The 25,109-nt window shown below is 43.8% G+C and overlaps 1 protein-coding gene across 1 annotated transcript in view; it reads right to left on the minus strand.

Moving 5' to 3' along the window:
• fhod3b (formin homology 2 domain containing 3b) overlaps positions 1-25,109 on the minus strand; it is a 213,362-nt gene that overhangs the window by 84,815 nt on the left and 103,438 nt on the right. Inside the window, 2 exon segments of the mRNA XM_036596455.1 lie at positions 9,608-9,713; positions 13,741-13,808. Coding sequence (XP_036452348.1) covers positions 9,608-9,713; positions 13,741-13,808 — 174 coding nt within the window.

Raw genomic sequence — 25,109 nt, forward strand, 5'->3', positions numbered from 1 at the left:
TAACAAAACAGGAATCAACGTAACTTATACAGTTCTAGTTCGTTTTCCACCTGCTTTGGAACAGCTAGAACCATCATAATTACCTTGATTACAGATTATATTGTCTTTTTGGTCATTTTATGGCACATTAAAGCATCTACTTTGGTCAATTAGCTACCTGTCTTGCTAGTTAGTGTAAATTATTGCTTATGAGTTAGTTTAGGTTCACTGCAGCACACTTTTCTGTGCTCACAATGTCTACATATAGACAGCAAGTATATATCAGTCGGCTGGTTTGAAAAGGTTGGCACTCCACTGACCGTTTGCCACTGCTGGTCCCCCTCGGACCGCCCAGATTATTGTCCAGCATACAAGATCTACCTAGTTTTTAATCTCCTCAAAGAGATTTTAAATGCGCAGAGACTTTTATTTTAGAAAATAAACAACCAAGAGAAAAAAAATAATAACTAGGCCTGATATAAACTGATTCTATAGAAAGTGTTGCTAAAGCTGTGCTAGATTAAAATTATTTACTAATCATTATTTACTAAAGAAGGAAAAATCAGTAAACTGGACTGTGAGTGGAAAATGAGTGATGATAAGTGGACTTTTGTCTAATACTCCGCTCAACCGCCAGTGGACAGCCCGGAAAACAATGAGCAAAACACCAGTGGACCACCAGCTTTGCCATCAGTGGGCCGACAGTGGTCCACTATCCTCTTGCTATCAGGGCAGCTGCAAGTGCTACCAATGACAGAAGTGCCGTCAGCAAACGGGAACCTTTGGTACTGAACTGATGGTCAATGGATAAAACACAGGTCCGGTTTTCGAGTGCCAAACGCTCTGGAGCTCTAAGTGACCCTCTGAAAAAGTGCTAAATACCAGCTAAGGACAGCTTTATTTTTATTTGAACAGCACTTAAGTGTTGAATTGGGCCATTTTTACTTAAAAACTGCACATGGCTTGAGGCAGCGGCTGAAGATTTAGGCAAGAAGTTAGCACTGTGCTAACTACATGCTAGCAGAGCCGGTTTATGAGGAGTCTGGCCTCTTCCTATTTCCCCCGTTATATCAAAAACAGGACTGATAAACAGCAGAGGGCGCCTGCGAGTGAGTCTTCAACGAATGGGAGTGAATGGAGCTCAACGGCTAAAAACGAAAAGTTAAAATAGTTTCTAATCACTCAGAACTTTCCTTTAATTTTAGACAGTAGACGGATGAGTTTCACTAAAAAAACAAAGAAATCTCACCTGGAAAATGAGTTTCCTTTACAGCAAACGGGTTTTGGGCAGCAAGACGCTAACATTACTGATACTGAGCGCTGACTGGTTAGCATTACTGATACTGAGCGCTGATTGGTTGGCGAGCGGAGCAGCTCATTGGCTGTTCGCGCTCACTGGCGTCATGAACGTTCATGAGGCGCTGTTTTAAACTCCTATAACTCGAGTTTAAAAGCTCTTAAAAATATAACAGCAGTGTTAAAGTGTTTTATGCTGCTCTGTGATCAGGAAATGATTGAATTCTTTTACTTTAAAAATGTTTCAGCATTTATAAACTATGATTTTGCTCAAATGCTCCATATCAATCCATTCATTTTGGACTCGCTCGGGAGCGCCCCCTAGTGTCTAAGAAACCCAGAAGACATTACAGAGTGGTGATTCTCCTCTCTACAGGTTCTCTGATGCTAGTAAGCTTCCATGACCAGCTAAATTAGCCTCGTAGCTCCAGTGCTAGAACTAAAGAAGAAGCTCCAAACGTGTCTTGGTCGACTACATGTCTGGATCGTGAGAGCAGCCAGAGCTGTGCCAGCACTCATCACTCTTCCGTCTCTCTCGTACTTTAACTCAGATCAGCGTTCTAACCGGCGTGTAAGTCTGAGCTGAACTCTCTCACGGCAGCAGCCACGAATACAAACAGGCACTCCACGCTACGCTGAGAGGACGAGGCCGACCTAATGAGTTTGGGAGACGCTCAGAAATGAAGGAGAGATTCTCACACAACACAGCGTCTTTATTTCAAAGCCCACAGAGCTTCCGAGAGTCGAGGAGAACCGTTGAAAGTGCTGCCAGAACACAGGGATGAAAGCTGTTAGAAAAACAAATACTGCGGCTTTAGCATTCAGCCTGTTTGGACGAGGCAGATTCACACGCAGGCCGTCTTCTTTGAAACTCTGTTTGGGTTGAGCTGCGCTGACCCAGCTCCCCCAGAACTGTACCAAAAAGTTTGGCATTTCAACCACAATACTAAATATTACAGCATTCAAACCAACAAAACATCAATAATTTAACTGGTAGCTATGATTACTGCTGATGCCTCGCCTCCAAAAATTTGCTTTAAGTTTAAGATGGTGTCGTTGGGCGTTTGTGCTCCCAAAAAGCTTTTATACGCAATTTTTAGACTCCCTGTCAGACATTATCTGAGAAACGCCTGGACAAAAAAACTACAAATCATTTCAAAACTCAATCATTTTTTCAAGGTATTATTAGTTTTTAATTAAATATATTTCAAGTGAGGGAAGCCATGATACCAAACAAACAACAATGACACTGACAATTAGGGGCGGAGCTTTGGAGGGAACACTGAAGGGAGGGGCTGTATTGTTTGAGGGCGGAGCTTTGGAGGGAACACTGAAGGGAGGGGCTGTATTTGTTTGAGGGTGGAGCTTTGGAGGGAACACTGAAGGGAGGGGCTGTATTGTTTGAGGGCGGAGCTTTGGAGGGAACACTGAAGGAGGGGCTGTATTGTTTGAGGGCGGAGCTTTGGAGGGAATGCTGAAGGGAGGGGCTGTGTTTTTTTGAGGGCGGAGCTTTGGAGGAAACATCTGAAGGGCGGAGCTTTGGGGGACACTATTGTTTGAGGGCGGAGCTTTGGAGGGAATGCTGAAGGGAGGGGCTGTGTTTTTTTGAGGGCGGAGCTTTGGAGGAAACATTATTGTTAAAGGGCGGAGCTTTGGAGGGAACACTATTGTTAGAGGGTGGAGCTTTAGAGGGAACACTGAAGGGAGGGGCTGTGTTTTTTGAGGGCGGAGCTTTGGAGGGAACACTATTGTTAGAGGGCGGAGCTTTGGAGGGAACACTGTATTTGTTTGCTGTTATTTTGCGGATAAATAATAAACTGAATGAATATGAACAGCAGTACATTTCTGAAGCAAAATCGATAAAATGCTAATGATACCAGTTCAGGTGTTGCTCCTGTCTGCTGAGCTGTTGGGGGTGGGGGGTGGGGGGTGGTGATAGGTGGGCTGGGGTCTCAGGGTTCTAGCTTTACTGGGACGCTTTCCAGCAGGGCAGCAGTAAAGCAGGCGTATCTAACCCTTTCTAAACGTGACATGCAGCGCCTCCCCCGGGAGCAGAGGGGTCTGACTGTGAGAGAGGATGTGGGCTCGTGTTCGGTGCAGCGAGACTGAGGCTCGTCATCAATCTTAAGGGTTTATGTCTCTGTGTGTGAATCTACAAGTGTATTCCTGCGTTTGTGTGTTTCTTCTAAATGCACACGGGAGAGAAGATGATCTACGCTCTGCATTTCCTCAGCTGCTCGAGGAAAATGGGTCAGCGGCGGGCCAGCGAGACAACGGCTGGGCCATGTGGATAAAAGAATTACACTGCACTGTGATACTGCTCATCATCATCATCATCATAATAACAGCAATAATAACAATAATAATAATAATACTCTTTTTTTATCTGGATACCTTAAAGTGCTTCACACAAGCAGTTAAGCAGAACTATAAATATAAAATATAAAGTACAATCAACAACAATTACGGATCAGAAAGAGTTCATGAACAAATTTTAGGTTAGTCTGATAGTCAGTTAATAACTCTTCAGGAGTGAAAGTCGTTGCACTGCTGATTATTTTTGATAATCTATTTGGGTTGAGTAATTTAACATGGTTTTCATGGTGTTGCTAAGCCATTGCTATGATATCCCAGGTGGTTGCAAGGCTGTTGCTATGCTCTTCCATGTGGTTGCTAAGGTGATGCTAGGCCATTGCTATGGTATCCCAGGCGGCTGCTAAGTTAAGCTATTGCAAGGCTGTTGCTATGCTCTCCCAAGTGGTTGCTAAGGTGTTGCTAGGCCGCGTGGTTGCCAAGGTGTTGCTAGGTCATTGCTATGGAATCCGAGTTTTTTTTGCTAAGCTGTTGCCGGCCCAGTGCTTTGCCCTCACAAGTGGTTGCTAAGGTGTTGCTCGGCCACTTGATTGCTGTTGCTTGGCCATGTGGTTGCTAAGGTGCTGCTAGGCCATTGCTATGGTATCCCAGTTTTTTTGCTAAGCTGTGGCAAGTCCATTGCTACACTCTCCTATGTGGTTGCTAAGGTGTTGCTAGGCCATTGCTATGGTATCCCAGGTTGCTGAGTTGTTGCTAGACCATGTGGTTGCTAAGGTGTTGCTAAGATGTTGCTATGGTATCCAAGGTTTTTGGCTAAGCTGCTCTAGGGCCGTTGCTACGCTCTCCCATGTGGTTGCTAAAGTGTTGCTGGGCTGTTGCTACACTCTGCCAGGTGGTTGCTATGCTGTTATAAGTCAGTTGCTATGCTCAGGTGTTGCTCAGATGTTGCTAGGCCATGTGGTTGCTAAGGTGTTGCTATGTCATCCCAGGTGGTTGCTAAGGTGTTGCTAGCCCAGGTGGTTGCTAAGGTGTTGCTAGGCCATGTGGTTGCTAAGGTGTTGCTATGTCATCCCAGGTGGTTGCTAAGATGTTGCTAGGCCATGTAGTTGCTAAGGTGTTGCTACACTACCCCAGGTGGTTGCTAATGAGGCTTATTCAGATGACAAGGACAAGTTTGACACAACTGCCAGAATAAAAAAGGTGCTTTGAGATCACCGGGATGATCATGCAGCCCTAGAAAAGGGTTTTTCTCACTGCTGAGCCAAAAGCAACAAGCAAACATGTCTGTAAGTGAAAATGGAGAGAAAAAGGGAGAATGAGAGTGAACGGAAAGTGAACGGAAAGACTGAGAGTGAACGGAGTGGGTGAAAGCGGGCAGGAAGTGTTTAAGCGGTGCCATCATTTAGCCTTCTGTAACAGCACAGCAATCCTACTGTGGTTAACCCTCATTACTCTCCCTCTCTCTCTCTCCCTCTCTCTCTCCCTCTCTCTGTATGGAGGAGGTTATTCAGTCTGCTGGTATGTGTGTCAGTCAGTCTGTAAGTAGGGCGCTGTGATTGTACATAAACACTCTGTGGTCAGCAGCCTCAGTCTGACTCCACTTTACCCACATAAACTGGGCAGCTGGACAGGAAGGTCCACACCAGCGGGAGCTCAGAGGTGTTTCATGTCTTTTTAATTGTCTGACGCTAAAACTGACGTTTTTAGTGAGGCCTGACCCAGACCTACATCTCCAAACGTCCTCCACCGCATCTGCCAAACCAGAACGCCCCCGCTGCTCACATCGCCTTCCTAAATGGACTTTTTCTACTTTCCCTACTAAAATGGCTCGGACAAGCCTGGTCAGCGCGATTACCACCTATCAGTCCTGCCATGTTGGTCCTGCATGTCTGTGTAAATATAAAAAATCAGGTCCAGATCACTTCATCCTGCCAAGCTGTGAGCTCAGCTGGTGACCGTAATCAGGTCGACTTCTCAGTAATGCTGCGCTTTCCCAAAGTGATTTTAGCCCAGTGTGAACAGACTTAAGCCCCATTTCATTTCCTCAAACCTCCCAGAGCAGTAATCTCCACCTCCACTCTTACAGGACTGCTTCCTTCGGTCAGCGCCTTCAGTTTAAGGAATGTGGAATTTCTGGATCGATTCAATAACTGATAATTTGCATCTGTTTGTGACCAATATTGATATCAATAACTAATTATTTTACTTGTTTTGCATCATATTATAATGTATATCCCAGGTGCAGAGCTTTGGAGGTCATGGGGTAGAGGGGGATGGGGGTGGTGTGTGACCCCCTAATTAACCTGTTGGACCCCCTGAATATCTCAAAATCAAAATTCTGGGGGTCCCTGAAAATAAATGTATTAGGCTGTTAGCCCCTCAACTCCAACTGATTGTTTATCTGCCTCCCCCACAATCAGCTTCTGTCTCTGGTGTTCTTAACTAACTAGAGCTGCAGCACTGCTCTGCCTCAGGGTGGCGCTGTAGCAGACTGGTTCACCCAGTTGGTCCTTCATAGTCTAGAAACTGTAACTCTGCCTGGATTCCTCTGAAAAACTTCACAATGAGCTGCAGCAGATCTGTAAATCTGAAAACTCGCCCAGTTTCCCAAGAGTTTGGAGTGAAGAGTGACTGTTCCTCATTTCTCACACTGAAGACAGAAGAGGAGACGAGGAAGATCTCAGTTACTGTGAGGAAGAGCGCAGAACCGCACTAGAACAGAGACTCTACAGAAGAGGAGACGAGGAAGATCTCAGTGTGAGGAAGAGCGCAGAACCGCACTAGAACAGAGACTCTACAGAAGAGGAGACGAGGAGGATCTCAGTTAGTGTGAGGAAGAGCGCAGAACCGCACTAGAACAGAGACTCTACAGAAGAGGAGACGAGGAAGATCTCAGTTACTGTGAGGAAGAGCGCAGAACCGCACTAGAACAGAGACTCTACAGAAGAGGAGACGAGGAAGATCTCAGTTACTGTGAGGAAGAGCGCAGAACCGCACTAGAACAGAGACTCTACAGAAGAGGAGACGAGGAAGATCTCAGTTACTGTGAGGAAGAGCGCAGAACCGCACTAGAACAGAGACTCTACAGAAGAACAGCTGATAAACAAACATTTACTGACACTGAAGCATCAGCGCCGCTATGGAGAGAGAGAGCTAGACCCCCCAATTCCAGGGGGGGATTTCACACTGGGCACATTGTCACTGTCCAAAAAGGGTTCTTTGGCTTGTAACAATAGTGAAAACCCTTTTCAAAAAGGTTCTATATAGAATGATTTACAGGACATTCTCCATCAACCATTTAATGATGCAAAGAACTCTTTAAACATGCAAAGGGTTCTTTGGTCTTTTTGGTGCTACTTAGAACCCTTTTTGAAAAGATTCCATATAGAACCATCTACAGCACATTCTCCCTCAATCTGAAGAACGATTTCACTATGCAAAGAACCCTTTTAGCATGCAAATGGTTCTTTGAGTGTTCATGGTTCTATATAAAACCACTTTCTTTACTAAGAATCCCTTTGAAGAATCATCTTTTTTAAGAGTGTAGATCTATCTAGCACCAAAAAGGGATCTTTCTATCGTTATGATGTCAAGCTTGTACTGCTTTTGCGTACAAGCTTGACATCATAACGATAGAAAGAACCCTTTTTGGTGCTATATAGAACCACATTCTCCATCAGTATGAAGAACCATTTCTCCATGCAAAGAACACTTTTAGCATGCAAAGGGTTATGTGAGTGTTCATGGTTCTATAGAGATCCATTGTCTTTACCAAAGAACCCTTGAAGAGCCATCCTGGAAAACTGCATAGTTCAACTGAAGCACCTCCAAAACAATTTTCTCAACGATTATTAGAACCAAACAAGTTAAATTAAGGTCAATTAGTCAGCTCCATTACAGAGGTGGGTCTGGATTCACACAGTCCTGAAAGGTTCCTCGAGGGCGAGAACAAAGTATCTGGCACGTTTCACCCTCTCTAAATGTTACAGAGGCTAAAAGGGATTAAGTTTGGGCACGGAACGTTTTCCACGCTGCACTTTTACTCGCCAATAAACTAAATCTCTTTCCTTTCCGAGGCGCAGAGGGACAGAGGGAAGGAGGGAGGCTCGGGAATTAGCTTTACTATCTCCAACATCCTGCCAGGCTCTGTTTATTGGGTGCTAAAGCCTGTGAGGCCGAGCCCCTCGCAGCGTCCTGTGAAAATGGGGTGACCTCATATAGCTGACCTCTGATCCCAGATACACAGGAGAAAAACACTATGCTGATCCAGGCTCTGCCCCCAATACCTACACTTAGAGTCGGTTATTCATTCAGCCTAATGAGAAACTGTAGAACTGACTCAGTTTATATCACAATACCTACATTTAGAGTCAGTTATTCATTCAGCCTAATGAGAAACTGTAGAACAGACTCAGTTTATATCATAATACCTACATTTAGAGTCGGTTATTCATTCAGCCTAATGAGAAACTGTAGAACAGACTCGGTTTATATCACAATACCTACATTTAGAGTCGGTTATTCATTCAGCCTAATGAGAAACTGTAGAACAGACTCAGTTTATATCACAATACCTACATTTAGAGTCAGTTATTCATTCAGCCTAATGAGAAACTGTAGAACAGACTCAGTTTATATCACAATACCTACATTTAGAGTCAGTTATTCATTCAGCCTAATGAGAAACTGTAGAACTGACTCAGTTTATATCACAATACCTACATTTAGAGTCAGTTATTCATTCAGCCTAATGAGAAACTGTAGAACAGACTCAGTTTATATCACAATACCTACATTTAGAGTCAGTTATTCATTCAGCCTAATGAGAAACTGTAGAACAGACTCAGTTTATATCACAATACCTACATTTAGAGTCAGTTATTCATTCAGCCTAATGAGAAACTGTAGAACAGACTCAGTTTATATCACAATACCTACATTTAGAGTCGGTTATTCATTCAGCCTAATGAGAAACTGTAGAACAGACTCAGTTTATATCACAATACCTACATTTAGAGTCGGTTATTCATTCAGCCTAATGAGAAACTGTAGAACTGACTCAGTTTATATCATAATACCTACATTTAGAGTCAGTTATTCATTCAGCCTAATGAGAAACTGTAGAACAGACTCAGTTTATATCACAATACCTACATTTAGAGTCAGTTATTCATTCAGCCTAATGAGAAACTGTAGAACTGACTCAGTTTATATCACAATACCTACATTTAGAGTCGGTTATTCATTCAGCCTAATGAGAAACTGTAGAACAGACTCAGTTTATATCACAATACCTACATTTAGAGTCGGTTATTCATTCAGCCTAATGAGAAACTGTAGAACAGACTCAGTTTATATCACAATACCTACATTTAGAGTCGGTTATTCATTCAGCCTAATGAGAAACTGTAGAACAGACTCAGTTTATATCACAATACCTACATTTAGAGTCGGTTATTCATTCAGCCTAATGAGAAACTGTAGAACAGACTCAGTTTATATCACAATACCTACATTTAGAGTCGGTTATTCATTCAGCCTAATGAGAAACTGTAGAACAGACTCAGTTTATATCACAATACCTACATTTAGAGCCACTATTTTCCATCATCAACATTCCATATAAACTCAGAAGACTCGTGTAGGTTCACTGGTGGTTCTGGATAGTAAATAAAATGTCTATATTTGTGTTGTAGTCATGGCGACCCCTGGTTCCTATCACCACCACTGTAAAGACATCTGAACCATCTCACACACTGAACTATTCAGGAATGTGCTGAGTAATCTGTGTATTTCCTCTTTAAACTAGCTAGTCAGTATACACAGCATAAATAATGTGATTACGCAATAATCAGCTTTAGTACAGCTGATCTGCTAGAATATCAGCACTGCAGTAAGGGGGGTGTAACTCTGAGAGTGGAGTTGTGGGATTTGTAGTGCTGCTGTACCGTAATGTGCTGTCAGTGTAGCGTTAGCATTAGTGTAGCTGCAATATGAGCTGTATAGTCAGCAGACGTACCTCTGAGGATGTAGTTCTGGTAGTTCTGATCTGCTTCTGCTCCCACTTTAATGAGACAGGTGAGTCCCTCAGCCACCACGAACTCATGCACCAGGTCTTTATCATCCTGCAGAGGAAACAAACAAATAAACCTCCAAAACAAACACAGCACACGAATCAGTGCATCTCCTGCACACAAAGAAAAGCAGAGCCTAACATCCCCGACATGTGAACACATTTAATTCTTGCACCTTTAGTAAATGTTATATGCTGTTTACACTGTCTGAGCGCTCTGTGATCAATGGACCACCAGAGACGGACCAAAATGACTTTCATTTTCATTTTTTCTCCTATTAAATGATAATATACAGCCAACATAAGTTCAGTTCCCAAACCTCCTGCACGCAGAGCTTAGCGAGCGACTTTCACAACATCCAGAAGCGAGATTCATTAGCTCTACTGTACTTGACCCTCCAAACTGGGCCAAACTGCTCCGCACTTCATTTCCTGTAGCCATGGCAACCTCATGTGTTTGGGGTGCAGCGGCGACAGGTTGCCAAGCGCGGTTCGGCTGGTTCCCCAGACCAGAAGCTCATTAAATACATAGAAGTAGAAGAGTGAAGAACGCTGTTTGTGTAAGCTTGATTTATGTACACGTTTGTTTTTATACCTTGTTGGGACATAAGTACCTATACGTAACATATGTCCCAATATATGTGTAAGTATGTGCTTATGAATGTGTAAGTGCTTATATAATAATAATAATAATAATAATAATAATAATAATAATATGTATTTATAGGCACCCTTACGCTAAAGTATTATCACTATTATATTATCATACACTCTAAAAAAGATGGTTCTTCAAAGGTTCTTTAGTAAAGAAAGTGGTTCTATATAGAGCCATGAACACTCAAAGAAACCTTTGCACGATTAAATGGTTCTTTGCATCATGAAATGGTTCTTCAGACTGATGGAGAATGTGCACGAATGTGCTACAGACGATTCTATTTAGAACCTATTTGTAAAGGGTTCTATACAGCACCCAAAAGGGTTCTTCTATTGTTACAAGCTAGACACTGTAACAATAGAAAAAAGGTTCTATATAGAACCATCTACAGCACATTCTCCATCAGTCTGAAGAACCCTCTCATGATGCAAAGAACCATTTAATCATGCAAAGGGTTCTTTGAGTGTTCATGGTTCTATATAGAACTATTTTCTTTACTAAAGAACCTTTGAAGCACCATCTTTTTGAAGTGTAACTCAAACCCAGTCTTAACCTGAACTAATCAAAAGAAATTTTGCTATTTCAGTTGTAAAAAATTCAATCCAGAGCTTTTTGAATCACTTTTTCCAAAGTCAGGACCGTTTTATTCCCATTTTTTCTACAAAGTCAGGACGTTTTTGCCCCCAAAAGATATAAAAACAAGCACAAAGACACACATACCATCTACCAGCAGAGCCACAGTCCAGCACACTCAGTTAAATCTCTGATTTCTCCACCGTGTGCCATGCTATGTGTGGAATGAAGCTAGAGTCCAGCATGATGGCCAATATTTCCCAGCTCTGACAGTTCAGTGGACCCACCCAGTCACTGATGCAAAAATGATTAGAGGCTTGGAGCTTCGAGGAGCTTTATTGGCCAACAAAAGCTAAAATGACACGGAATTCCTCTGCACACATCTGGACACACGCAATCTACTTCAGAATGTGTCTGAAAGTGTTTCCCAAATACAGTACTGTACAGACCACCGTCATTACCTCATTTACACTCATTAGGCTATTCATTTTTCAGGAGAATTTTCAGAGGAGATTAGATATGAGATAATCCACTCGCATATAAAAAGAAGAAAAATCAAAGGAAAATAAGTGAAAAAAGGAGTTCAAAACTGATTAAAAGCTCCAGACAGAATGTGGCTCCTAACAACCACCTGGAAGAGCTCGTAGACCCCAAATCTGCCCCCTCAGATAAACAGCACTTAAAGATTTCATCTTTGAGAGAGAGGAGAAAATCTAGGTCTGAAAGGATGTGTAGCTGATGGTTGTGGACCCCTTTAGTGTAATAACCTGCTCGATAATGTAATCCAGGCTCTTAACTGATAATGTAACAGGATTTACTGATATGTTAATAACATTATAAAGTGAATGGGAATTCATTCAATGATTAGTTTCACCATATATTAGACTTATTACTGACAATAAAAGAAGAAGCCATTCTTAATGTTCTGGTCGTGTCCTGATTTATTGTTTTTCTCTGTCATAAATATACATTCTGATTTTCATAAGACTTCATTTCTTTGTCCAGACTGAGTCTCACTGACGCTCCCCTCACTCCAGACCGAGCTGTGTACACCACAAAGGGACTGTGGGAGACCTCTGATAACTAACTTACAACTTACAAATTTACATACGTATAATCAGTTATGCAATAAGACATCACATGGTACCAATAATGTAATAAGGCATCATAATACAGTCCCAATAATGTAATAAGGCATCATAATACAGTCCCAATAATGTAATAAGGCATCATATAAGGTCCCAATAATGTAATAAGTCATCATATAAGGTACCAATAATGTAATAAGGCATCATAATACAGTCCCAATAATGTAATAAGGCATCATATATGGTACCAATAATGTAATAAGGCATCATAATACAGTCCCAATAATGTAATAAAGCATCATATATGGCCCCAATAATGTAATAAGGCATCATATATTGTCCCAATAATGTAATAAGGCATCATATATGGTCCCAATAATGTAATAAGGCATCATATATGGTCCCAATAATGTAATAAGGCATCATATAAGGTCCCAATAATGTAATAAGGCATCATATAAGGTCCCAATAATGTAATAAGGCATCATTTGGAATAAAGGTACAGAGTGACTCACTGACACTCCGACAGCTGAGAGCAGAGTTAGCTGCTGTGATTTCTGCTTTTTTTCCTGACACTGAAAAATGAATAACTTGTACTCCGTGTTTGTTTTGACTGGAGATTAAATACATGAGGGGGGTCTCTGAATTTTTCACAGATCCTCTTGATGACAAATGGACCATAATCCTTCACATCTGTCAACAGCTGTGTAATTTAAGCCTGCCAGACAGACCTGCAATGAACATTTAGAACAAGCATAACAGATAAATACATCCACAAAAACAGGCACATATTTTAGGGCTCTGTTTACAGCTGAGAGCTAGATGTAAAATGTAGCTAAATGAAAAACATTTCCTTCTGCTGTTAATGTAATAATCTTTGACTCTAATGCTGCTCACATGGAGCACCGAGTGCACAGATGAAGAAAGAACCCGGTTCTGTTTAAACTGAGGGGCTGACAACTTATATATTTACTAGAACTAGGCTGGTCAGCTAGCTAACAGGCTAAAAGATGCTAGCTAACATGCTAAACAGCTCCATCATTAACATCACAGGCTTGAATTAAAGCACTTATGAGATGCAGCTTCAGCAGCTGTAAACTCTCTGCACGCCGTTTCACATGAGTCTCCGATGTGGACTAAATGAAGAATGAAGGGTGTCCAGCGTGATGGTCAGTCCTTAGTGATTTCCTGAGTGTCCATTGGTCAGTTTCACACAGAATGTAGACAGACACACGAATCCACCAGTTCCACACGGTGAGAGGCAGATGACGTGTATCTCAGCCCCTCTTCATAGGCTCATAACTCCGGATGTGAGTCTCGTATGATCTCGTGATAAGATGGAATGGAAAGGGCGACTCTACAGATTCAGGAAGTGTCTGAACTGGATTTCTGAGCTGGATCGTCACAAAGACACAGACACAGATATAGAGACAGAGAGTTTGACGTGCGGGTGAGTTCATGTAAGCCACCTTTGCGTGAGACTCAGCTGCTCGTCTGCTGTGGCAGTTGTGAAAACTGGTGGTACAAGACCACTTGGACAGACCTGGCTGTCATTATAGTGCCCCCTGCTGTAACGCTCAGAATGCAGCTTGCGCTTGTGCTGCATTGTGAAATGCGTCATGACACATTTTTTAACTCAATTACGCACAAAACCCGTCTGCGTCCTTGTGTGAAGTACGTTTCGGGCCTACCTGATGTGCTGAGCTGGTGCTAATGCTGTAGAGTTTGCTGTAAGAAATCTGAGAGGACAGTAAGAACTTTACCTGGAAGATCTGCTTCAGAGAGAACAGCGCTCGTCTCAGCTCCCGACCCGTCGAGTTGAAGAGTTTCTCTGAAAGACAGAAAAAGAGAAAAGAAGAGAATTTTACAGCAGACAGACTTACTACAGTGCACTGATAGTCACTGTGTTTAATGTTAATGTTAGATTTAGTTTGAATGTGTTTAATACAATCAAAGCTATGGTTCAATCCGATTCCATTAGATTCCATTCTGTGAAGTTCGACTCAAATTTGAATCAATTCAATACAGCTCAGGTCAGTTCAATTCAGTTTAGTTCAGTTCAATTCAGTTCAACCCCAAAAAACTATTTAGATTAAATTAAATTGAATTCAGTTCAATTTGGCTAAAATAAAAAAAAATAATAATTTGATTCAATTCAATTTAGTTAAAAACAGTGAAAATTATTATGATTTAACTTCACTCAGTTCTCTTTAGCATGACTCAATTCAGTGCAATTCAGTTCAATTCTATTCAATTAAATTCAACACATAACAAGTCAATTACATTCAAATCAATAAGTTTCAGCTCAATTCATTTAAATCCAATTTGATTCATTTTTCATTGCGACTCAACTCAGTTCAGTTTTGCTCACACATCGTCCTAAACTGAATTCGACACTTCTTCACATCCTCTGCAGCACCACACACACGGTAAACAACACACACACACACACACACACACACACACACACACACACACGGTAAACAACACACACACACACACACACACACACACACACACACACACACACACACACAATCACTGCTCACGATTACAGACTCGGCTGTAACAGTGGCAGATCAGCAGAGCACACAAGTTCCAACACAGCGTGTTAGTGTTCTGTGGAGAACACACGCACACAGGTTTTGTGTGTGTGTGTGTGTGTGTGTGTGTGTGTGTGTGTGTGTGTGTGTGTGTGTGTGTGTGCATGTGTGTGTGTGTGTAATCAGGAAAAGCTGCAGAGGTTTAATCTCCTCTGGATCTGAACAATGCATTTTCCCACAGAATGACTGGCTGCAGTTCTTCAGTCTGCCAGTGAGGGGCGGCACTGAGAGCTCTGCTGCAGCACCGCATTACTGACTCAGCACTCTGCTGCCTCTGAGCTACTGACTGAGCACCTGCTCAATAACACTGCTCACCTCTCTCGCCCTTGCTCTCTCCCTCACTCTCTCCTTCACTCTCTCTCTCTATTCCTCTCTCTTTTCTTTGCCTCTCTCTCCCTCTCTCTCTCCGTATTCAAATCCAATCCAGTCCTTTTACAACAATAGCTGTTTAATTAAAATATAATAACCTTAAAATACTCAGTGAAAACGTGTTAATAAAAATAATAAAGATAATTTATTTCTTGTCCGGTTTCGGTGGGCATGATGAACCTGTGACACGGCACAAACCAAAAATTACACAGTGAACCCAGACTGAACTGAGAGTGTCTGTGAAGGTTCCTCTGCTGCTGCTGTCTGACTGTAACCGCTGATCTTTCTCTTCTTCTCCTGCTGGGAGGCTGTAGATGATTCACCACAGAGCCAGTCACTGTAACCCAGTGACTCCGCCCCCTCAGTCTGACCTCTGGGCTTTTCCCAGCCGGCCGGCATAACTGCGGTCTGTTAAAGCGAGACAGCGTCACCGCACTGCACCGCGCCCTGCAGACAGGTGGAGCGTCTCTCTGATGTGTGCAGTGAGAGCAGGAAGAGCCACGATGCCGAAAAACCACAGCTGATTCACAGAGCTCACCAAACCAAACCCCCTCAACACCCCCTAAACTAAACTGAAACCCCCCCAAATCCAACTACACCCCCTCAACACCCCCTAAACTAAACTGAAACCCCCCAAATCCAACCAAAACCCCCTCAACAACCCCCTAAACTAAACTGAAACCCCCCAAATCCAACCAAAACCCCCTCAACACCCCCTAAACTAAACTGAAACACCCCCAAATCCAACTACACCCCCTCAACACCCCCTAAACTAAACTGAAACCCCCCAAATCCAACCAAAACCCCCTCAACACCCCTAAACTAAACTGAAACCCCCTAAATCCAACTACACCCCCTCAACAACCCCCTAAACTAAACTGAAACCCCCTAAATCCAACTACACCCCCTCAACACCCCCTAAACTAAACTGAAACACCCCCAAATCCAACTACACTCCCTCAACACCCCCTAAACTAAACTGAAACCCCCTAAATCCAACTACACCCCCTCAACACCCCCTAAACTAAACTGAAACCCCCCAAGTCCAACCAAACCCCCTCAACACCCCCTAAACTAAACTGAAACCCCCCAAATCCAACTACACCCCCTCAACACCCCCTAAACTAAACTGAAACCCCCCAAATCCAACCAAAACCCCCTCAACACCCCCTAAACTAAACTGAAACCCCCCAAATCCAAACCACACCCCCTCAACACCCCTAAACTAAACTGAAACCCCCCAAATCCAACCACAACCCCCTCAACAACCCCCTAAACTAAACTGAAACCCCCCAAATCCAACCAAACCCCCTCAACACCCCTAAACTAAACTGAAACCCCCCAAATCCAACCAACCCCCCTCAACACTCCCTAAAGTAAACTGAAACCCCCCAAATCCAACCACAACCCCCTCAACACCCCCTAAACTAAACCAACACCCCCAAACCCAACCAAACCCCCTCAACCCCCTCCAAACTAAACCAACACCCCCAAACCCACCCAACACCCCCAAACTAAACCAACACCCCCAAACCCACCCAACACCTCCAAACTAAACCAACACCCCCAAACCCACCCAACACCTCCAAACTAAACCAACACCCCCAAACCCACCCAACACCCCCAAACCCACCCAACACCTCCAAACTAAACCAACACCCCCAAACCCACCCAACACCCCCAAACCGACCGATATATATATACTTACTGATAGATACTCACTGCCATTGCACATAAACCTCAAAGCAAAGTAAACCTGAACTCAACAGCCCCAATAAACATGTCACATACACTTACTACAGCCTCACACACACACGCACACACACACACACACACACACACACGCACACACACGCACACACACACACGCACACACACACACACACACACACACACACACACACACACACGCACACACACACACACACTCACAGAGAAAGAGAGACCCCCCCCCTCGCTCTGAGAGAACAGAGCGGTCCGTATTTAATGAGAAATATTTCAGCTGTGATTAGTTCCAGTCCGGCTGGCAGGGTGAGATGGTCGCAGCACTGCCCTCTGCCTACTTTCCTCTCTGTCCACAACCCGCAGGTCCTCAGAATGAGGAGGAGGAGGGGCGTGAGGACATCTCAGGGGTTTATGACACTCCCCTTCATATCCAGCCTGATTAGAACACGTCCAAACACAGCGGAATTTGAGATTGCATATTGCACTGATCATCAGGGAGCTCAAGAGCTGAAGAACTGAAACCAAAACTGAATTGAACAGAATCATAGCTAAATCTGAAAGCTCATGATGCACTGAACCATTTCTCAAAGAATCGTAATCATTATTCAATTCTGTTGGACTGAATCATGGTAAAATTTGTGATTTCATGACACATGGAATCGTTTTCTAAAGAATCTAAAAGAACTAATTCGAGTCATGGTGAAATCAGAGATTTCATGATGCACCAAATAATTTCTGAAAGAATCGTAATCAAACTGAATCATTAGATTGAGATTATCTGATCCACTGAATAATTTCTGAAAGAATCGTAATCAAACTGAATCATGAGACGGAGCTTTCGTGATTCACTGTATCATTCCTTAAAGGACTGTAATCATTATTGAGTTCACTTCTATTGGATTGAATCATGGTAAAAATCGGCAATTTCCTGGCACATGGAATCATTTTCTAAAGAATCGCAATCTAAATGAAACTGAATGAAATCGTGGTGAAGCTTGAGATCTCCTGATGAGCCTAATCATTTCTGAAAGAATCATTATCAAATTGAATCATAAGACTGAGATTTCATGACGCATGAATCATTTCTTAAAGAACCGTAATCTAAAAGAACTGAATCGAATCATGTTGAAGCCTGAGATTTCCTGATGCACTGAATCACTTTCTATAGAATCGTAAAGGAGTCGTATGGTGAGGTCAGAGGTTCATGCCCCTGGTGTCTCACTGCTCACTGTACTGGATTATCTCGGAGCGCTGCAGGCAGAGGAGTGAAGGTTCTGGAGGACGTTTAGAGCTTTTCTCCTGATAACAGTAATTATAGCAGCAGTAAAAGTGAGCAGCGTTATAATTTGAACTCGTTTCTCTCGCCGGAGGGGGAGAGAGGTACACATCTGACCCAGAATCAGAGAAATGGAATCACTCACACCTGCACGTGTGCAGACAGCGGCTGCAGGATCTCACGAAGGTATTCACAACTGCGGACCAGACACCTTCACTCACTTCCCGAAACCCTCCATGAATCAGCGCTGCTGCTGCGCCAGAACAGCAGCCAGTGAATTCTGCAGGGTGGGTTCTGGAACTTATCGGCCTAGTCTCTCTATCTCCGGTCTCTGTATCCTACACTCGGCTCTAGACAACGGCTCTGTGAACACTCCAGCACCATCTGCGTCCTTAATGGTTCTTTGAACGGTGAAATGGTTCTTCAGATTGATGGAGAATGTGTTAGTTCTATATAGCACCAAAAAGGGTTCTGCTATTGTTACAATGTCAAGCTATACAACACATTCTCCATCAATCTGAAGAACCTTTTCAGCATGCAAATGAGTGTTCATGGTTCCATACAGAACCCTCTGACAAGGTGAAATATATGCTAATGTTTTTTCAGGCTTCAAGTAAAACATGGAGCGTCTTTTAGAATCTTCAGGCGTCCCTGTTTAATCTAGAACTGTCTTTATCTAATTTTGCGTTCCACCTTAAAGACCACAGCAGTTTTATTATGGTGCCTAAATGCACCAGAACGTACCTGCTGCACCGCTTAAGGTGGAACGGAAAATTCCAGTAAGAAGCTTCAGCCTCATCAGAAAGTGTCCATGCAAATCATTGTTAGCTTAGTGCTAACAAATGACTAGAATCCCATAGGGACGCTAGCAGAAGTTAGCATTATCTTTAAGGTGGGTTTTTCCTTATTTTTGGACCGAATTTTGATGTTTATGGCCCAAACTGAAGGCCTCGCTCTATCACAGTTCACAATGCGCTTCCCTGAACTTAGAAAAGTATAGTATAGAAAAGTATATAGAAAAGTATAGTGTAGTGGGTAACACCTCTGTCTTCTATGCTGTAGACTGGGTCAATCCCCACCTGGGTAAGCATCCTACACTGTACCAATAAGAGTCCTTGGGCAAGACTCCTAACACTACCTTCACCCACCTGTGTAAAATGATTAAACTGTAAGTCGCTCTGAATAAGAGCGTCTGCCAAATGCCATAAATGTATAAATGAGTCAGAACTGTTCACAGTGGTGGTGATAGGAACCAGACGTCCACCTCTAAAAGCTCCCTCACAGAAAGTTCCTACATGAAATGGTTATGAATTCACTGCCTGATGACTGAGACACTGTTTTATGGTAGTTTAGAGAACTTAAACTCCATTCATGGTGGAGGGATACATGCAGGGCGCTGTGAGGCAAAATAGTCCCCAAAGAAAACGTATTATTTCAGATTTTCCACTATTTTCCATCATCAACATTCCATATAAACTCAGAAGACTCGTGTAGGTTCACTGGTGGTTCTGGATAGTAAATAAAATGTCTATATTTGTGTTGTAGTCATGGCAACCCCTGGTTCCTATCACCACCACTGTAAAGACATCTGAACCATTTCACACCAAACCACTCTGAATCTCTCTGATTACACCTCACACACTGAATTATGCAGAAATTCTGAAAAACTGGTGGAATTCCCCTTTACCTCCTGAACTGAGCTAACAGGGCCTCTACAGGGCTAGTATCTCTCTCTCTCTGTTCTCCTCCTCTGCTCTGGTCTTTCTGGTCCTAATTTAAGGAGAGAAAACAGAAGTAATTAGAGAAAGACCTCCCAACACGAGTGTGGGCTCGTAACCTGCTACTTTACAGACTTTCATCCTCCATTCCTCAGCCCTAACATCAACCGCCCGGCCGCTCAGCGCAGCCGCACTAACTCCAGCAGGTGGAAGATATTAGGAGGAAACGCAGGTAACGGTGAGATGGCTGCACGGTGGAGGCAACCCCAACTATTTAGGCTTCACTGGCATGGAGAGGAAAAAAAAAATCCAATTTACACAGCCACCCCCTCCCCCCACTCCAAATATGTTAATATAATATGAAACTTCGTTTATATCAATATTTCTACTGAACTGGTGTGTCTCATTTAAAGGACCACTGCAGGACAGAGCAGCAGCGTTCTGCTGAGGAGCCTCCTCTGCTTCTGTAGCGCGGAGTGATTCAGCCTATCAGGATTCAGAACTGCAACAGTGTCATAGCTCCTCCCACTTCTCCCGCCAGCTCCGCCCACTACACGTCGCCAAGGTTGGCGCCACCTCTTGTCGCTGGAAATTGCAGGTCTTGCTGAAAATGAATGATCTCTGGCCACTTTGTCGCGCCGCGTGGCTGCCGGTGTGAGTGCAGGCTGAGAGCTGATCAGAGTTAATTACCTTCACAGTGAAGCTCGTTCTGCTCGTTAGTTTATTTCTGTTCATGACGCACGTGATTCATTACTAATTACTGATTAGAATGTGTGTGGGAGGGTCATTACAGGACGCTGGGTTCACATGAATGACAGACTTGAGTCACCTAAATGAGTCTGAACCATCAGATCGGATCTGAGCAAAACCTCAGATTTAATCAGTGAGGCTTGTAATGTGAACGTAGCCTAACAGTCACATACATTAGTCTGGTAGCTCCAGTGCTAAAACTAAAGAAGCAGACTTTAGTCACCAAACAAGACTCCACTGATGGACCACATTTGTTGTAGGCGTGTAAATTTGTTATTTTTGTCACACTATCCCTTTAAAGCCTCCGTATCCCGAAGGGAAAGTTGTGTGTGTGCGTCTGAGTGCACGCGAGAGCAAATGTTAGTGTTTACGCTCGCAGGCCAGCTCTACCGCACAGCGTGGGTGGAAGTGCAGCGTTTAATGAATTTGTTCCTTCTATTTGGAGTTAGTTCATGTGGACGGTGGGTATTGATGACTGCCAGATGCAGTTCAGTGATTAGAAAACACATGCTGAGAAACGCCGCGATCGGCCTCGGCCTTCACAGGACGGGCGGCCCGTTACCCAGAGGGCCTAGCTGTTCTTTTGTCCTCCACACACAGTGGGTGAAAGAAATCCGGCCACAGTGAAGACGGTCTGGATCGCATCATCCCGTCTGGTCGTTTTCAGCACAGTCAGATGAGGCGGGCTTGTGTGGGAACAATTTGACTGAAAGCAAAGCGCTAACTTCGTCACCCGTCACTTCCTGTCACTGCTGTGCCTCGTTACTGCGCTCACAATCAGAGCTGAAGCCATGAGGTCTGACATCAAACTGTGTGACAATTTGACAGCTTGTAAACCAATCAAAACCGTGTTTGAAATGTTCCAACTCACAAACGTAGAGGAGCAACATGCAGGCATCCAACGAGCTCACACACTTCCTCTGGTGCTTCAACATCGCTTTTAACTGCATCCAATTACATTATAGAGGCCTTTTAAATGAAACAGTAGAAGCCATATCGCCCCCTACACTTCCTGTAGTGTATTACAGTCTGTCAGAGTGACTGTGTGGATCATATGAACATTATAGAGCTTTTTAAATGAAACAGTAGAAGCCATATCGCCCCCTACACTTCCTGTAGTGTATTACAGTCTGTCAGAGTGACTGTGTGGAACATATGAACATTATAGAGGCTTTTTAAATGAAACAGTAGAAGCCATATCGCCCCCTACACTTCCTGTAGTGTATTACAGTCTGTCAGAGTGACTGTGTGGATCATATGAACATTATAGAGCTTTTTAAATGAAACGGTAGAAGCCATATCGCCCCCTACACTTCCTGTAGTGTATTACAGTCTGTCAGAGTGACTGTGTGGATCATATGAGCATTATAGAGCTTTTTAAATGAAACGGTAGAAGCCATATCGCCCCCTACGCTTCCTGTAGTGTATTACAGTCTGTCAGAGTGACTGTGTGGATCATATGAACATTATAGAGCTTTTTAAATGAAACAGTAGAAGCCATATCGCCCCCTACGCTTCCTGTAGTGTATTACAGTCTGTCAGAGTGACTGTGTGGATCATATGAACATTATAGAGCTTTTTAAATGAAACAGTAGAAGCCATATCGCCCCCTACGCTTCCTGTAGTGTATTACAGTCTGTCAGAGTGACTGTGTGGATCATATGAACATTATAGAGCTTTTTAAATGAAACAGTAGAAGCCATATCGCCCCCTACACTTCCTGTAGTGTATTACAGTCTGTCAGAGTGACTGTGTGGATCATATGAGCATTATAGAGGCTTTTTAAATGAAACGGTAGAAGCCATATCGCCCCCTACGCTTCCTGTAGACTTCCTGTATACACTATTATATGACGCACTATAGGTAAACATTACCACAACTATTCTGGGCCCAACAGCCAAGAAATATCAAGCTCTACTGGTTTAGCTATAAGAGTGCATTTCACCCCCCCATCTCTCTCTCTCTGTCCTTGTGTCTCTCTTTCTTCATCTTTCTCCGAGTCTGAAAATGGAAAAACTGGAAAAAGCCTGTTGACGGTGACTGGCCTCTTTTCCTGGATGTGAAGTGACGCGAAATGAGCTGCAATAATCACTGCGACCCTCTGAGCTGGCCAGTACAGCGAAGGATAAATTACAGAGCAGCGCACCAGCAGAAACCACGCCAGCGGGAAGACACACACCACGCTCTGCGTCGGAAAACAGATGGAGAGTCGCACACACATATACATATGTATACACACACTCACGGAGAAGCTCAGTCGAGACACCTGGAGACGCAGGAGCAGCGTCCAAAAGCTTGCTCGAGTTTTCCAGTCTGTAACCGCCAGGCTGGAAATCTGGAGTTTAGGAGACATCATCTAGTCACATTCTGGACCATAAGCATTTACAACACACTTACTTATGAATTACAAAAGGAAAATATTTCCGAATAAAAGGTTTTTTTCTGATAAAGCTCTCCAGCATTGAACTGTTGAGCAGTGAAGAAACACTGGGACGAGCTGGACTGATTCAACTCTGTTTAACACCTCTGGGAGTGACGAAGCTCAGAACACCTTTGGGATGAGTTGGCATGATTAAGGTTCATCAGACACCTTTGTAATGGAGTGATGAAGTTCAACATCAACATCTTCGTGATGAGTTGGAGTGATGAAGCTCCACTGAACACCTTTGGTGCAGAAGCTCAAGTGAACACTTTTGAGATGACTTGGTTGGAGTGATGAAGGTCAAATAAACATTGTTGAGATGAACTGGAGTGATAGTGCTCCACTAAACACCTTTGGGATGAGTTGGAGTGATGGAGCTCCACTGAATACCTTTGGGATGAGTTGGAGTGATGGAGCTCCACTGAACACCACTAGGATGAGTTGGAGTGATGGAGCTCCACTGAATACCTTTGGGATGAGTTGGAGTGATGGAGCGCCACTGAAAACCTTTGGGATGAGTTAGAGTGATGGAGCGCCACTGAAAACCTTTGGGATGAGTTGGAGTGATGGAGCGCCACTGAATACCTTTGGGGTGAGTTGGAGTGATGGAGCGCCACTGAATACCTTTGGGGTGAGTTGGAGTGATGGAGCTCCACTGAACACCACTAGGATGAGTTGGAGTGATGGAGCGCCACTGAATACCTTTGGGGTGAGTTGGAGTGATGGAGCGCCACTGAATACCTTTGGGGTGAGTTGGAGTGATGGAGCGCCACTGAATACCTTTGGAATAAGTTGGAGTGGCGTTCGTGATCCAGAGCTAATCAAACAACATCAGTACCTGATCTCACTAATGCTCTTGTCTCTGAATGCAATGAAATCTTCACAGCAATGTTCCAACATCTATTGTAAATTCTTCCTAGAAGAGCAAAACATGACAAACTCCCTATTAATACCCTTGATGTCAGCAGAAATGCTGGACGAGCAGATGCCCAGACATGTTTGTACATTTAGGGCCAGTATCTCAGACCCAGATTAAGCCAAAGCTTAGACTACAGATGTTTTCCAATGTTGATCCACTATTGGTTCTGCAATTTAGTCCAAGACCAGGCTTAAATAATGTTTGGTAAACTGGCTCTGACTCTCATCCACTGTTAAGAATCAAACTGATCAGTCCACGTAAAGGAGATCTCCCCTTTAATGAGTCCATTCCAGTCGACACATGAGGGTCACTGCTGCGTCCCCTTTAATAAATCCCATAGCCTGTCATCAGGTGATGGTCTCCTCTCAGGGGAACCTGAGTTAATGTCTCCCACCTGCCGGCCAGCCTCCGTGGCTCCAGGCCTCTGCGGCCCTCCCACCACCGCGAAAAAGGGGGTCGTTGCAGGAAGACTCCTATTTGAAGCATTCTTTCGCTCTTCAGCAGGGCTTCCTCAGCCGGCCCCTGATCAAAAACATCATCCTCGGCATTGTTTTGTGCCGGCTCTTGTGGCGATCAAAAGCAGGCCGTCATAAATCACATAAACAGCCCAGGCCTCTGGTTTATACGGAGCGGAGAAGGACAGGGACTGCGCGATTCTGGGAAGGAATGCGGAGCCCTTAAGATGCAACTTCGGGTTCAAATGCATAAGTCATAAACGGGCTACATCTGCTGCTCAGGCCGCGGGAGGCTCCGGGCCTCTGCTGGGACTCAGCAAGGAATTAAAATCCAAGACTTGCTGGACGGGTGCAGCCCGAGACAGCGGGTCATGTGCAGTTGAGCCTGCGCAGGGGAACCGAAAGCTGCGAGAGCAAACTCCCAGAGTTCCCCCTCTCTCGTGTGAGAGTAAAAGTGCCACCTGTCTTGAGGCCTGGAGCGTCTTTCCAACTTTCCAGAGGAGGGGAAAAGATGTGCGGAGGGACGAGGAAAAGAGAGAGAGAGAAATCGAGAGAGAGAGAGAGAGAGAGGGAGCGAGTGAGCAGTACGACGAGTGGCAGGGTAAGTGCAGAAACAGAAGGGAACTCTCTCACTTTCTCTGTCGTCTGTGTTTTTCCTTTGGGCGCGATCCAGCGGAAAGCTTTTCAGCAGGAAAATGTTCACCATGGAACCCTAAAACTAGCATTTAATGTTATTTGTCATGTTATGTAATAATCTGTAGCACAGCACTGCATCCCTCAGCCCCACCAGCTTCACAGAACTCGCGATTTTGTATCCTTCCTGTGTTTTCCTCCATCGTCGGGCCTCGTTCAGCAGCCGCTCTTAATGAGAGATTTCTTCTTAAACCCACTTACG

This window comes from Colossoma macropomum, unplaced genomic scaffold (assembly GCF_904425465.1).
Source record: "Colossoma macropomum unplaced genomic scaffold, Colossoma_macropomum, whole genome shotgun sequence".
NCBI lineage: Eukaryota > Metazoa > Chordata > Actinopteri > Characiformes > Serrasalmidae > Colossoma > Colossoma macropomum.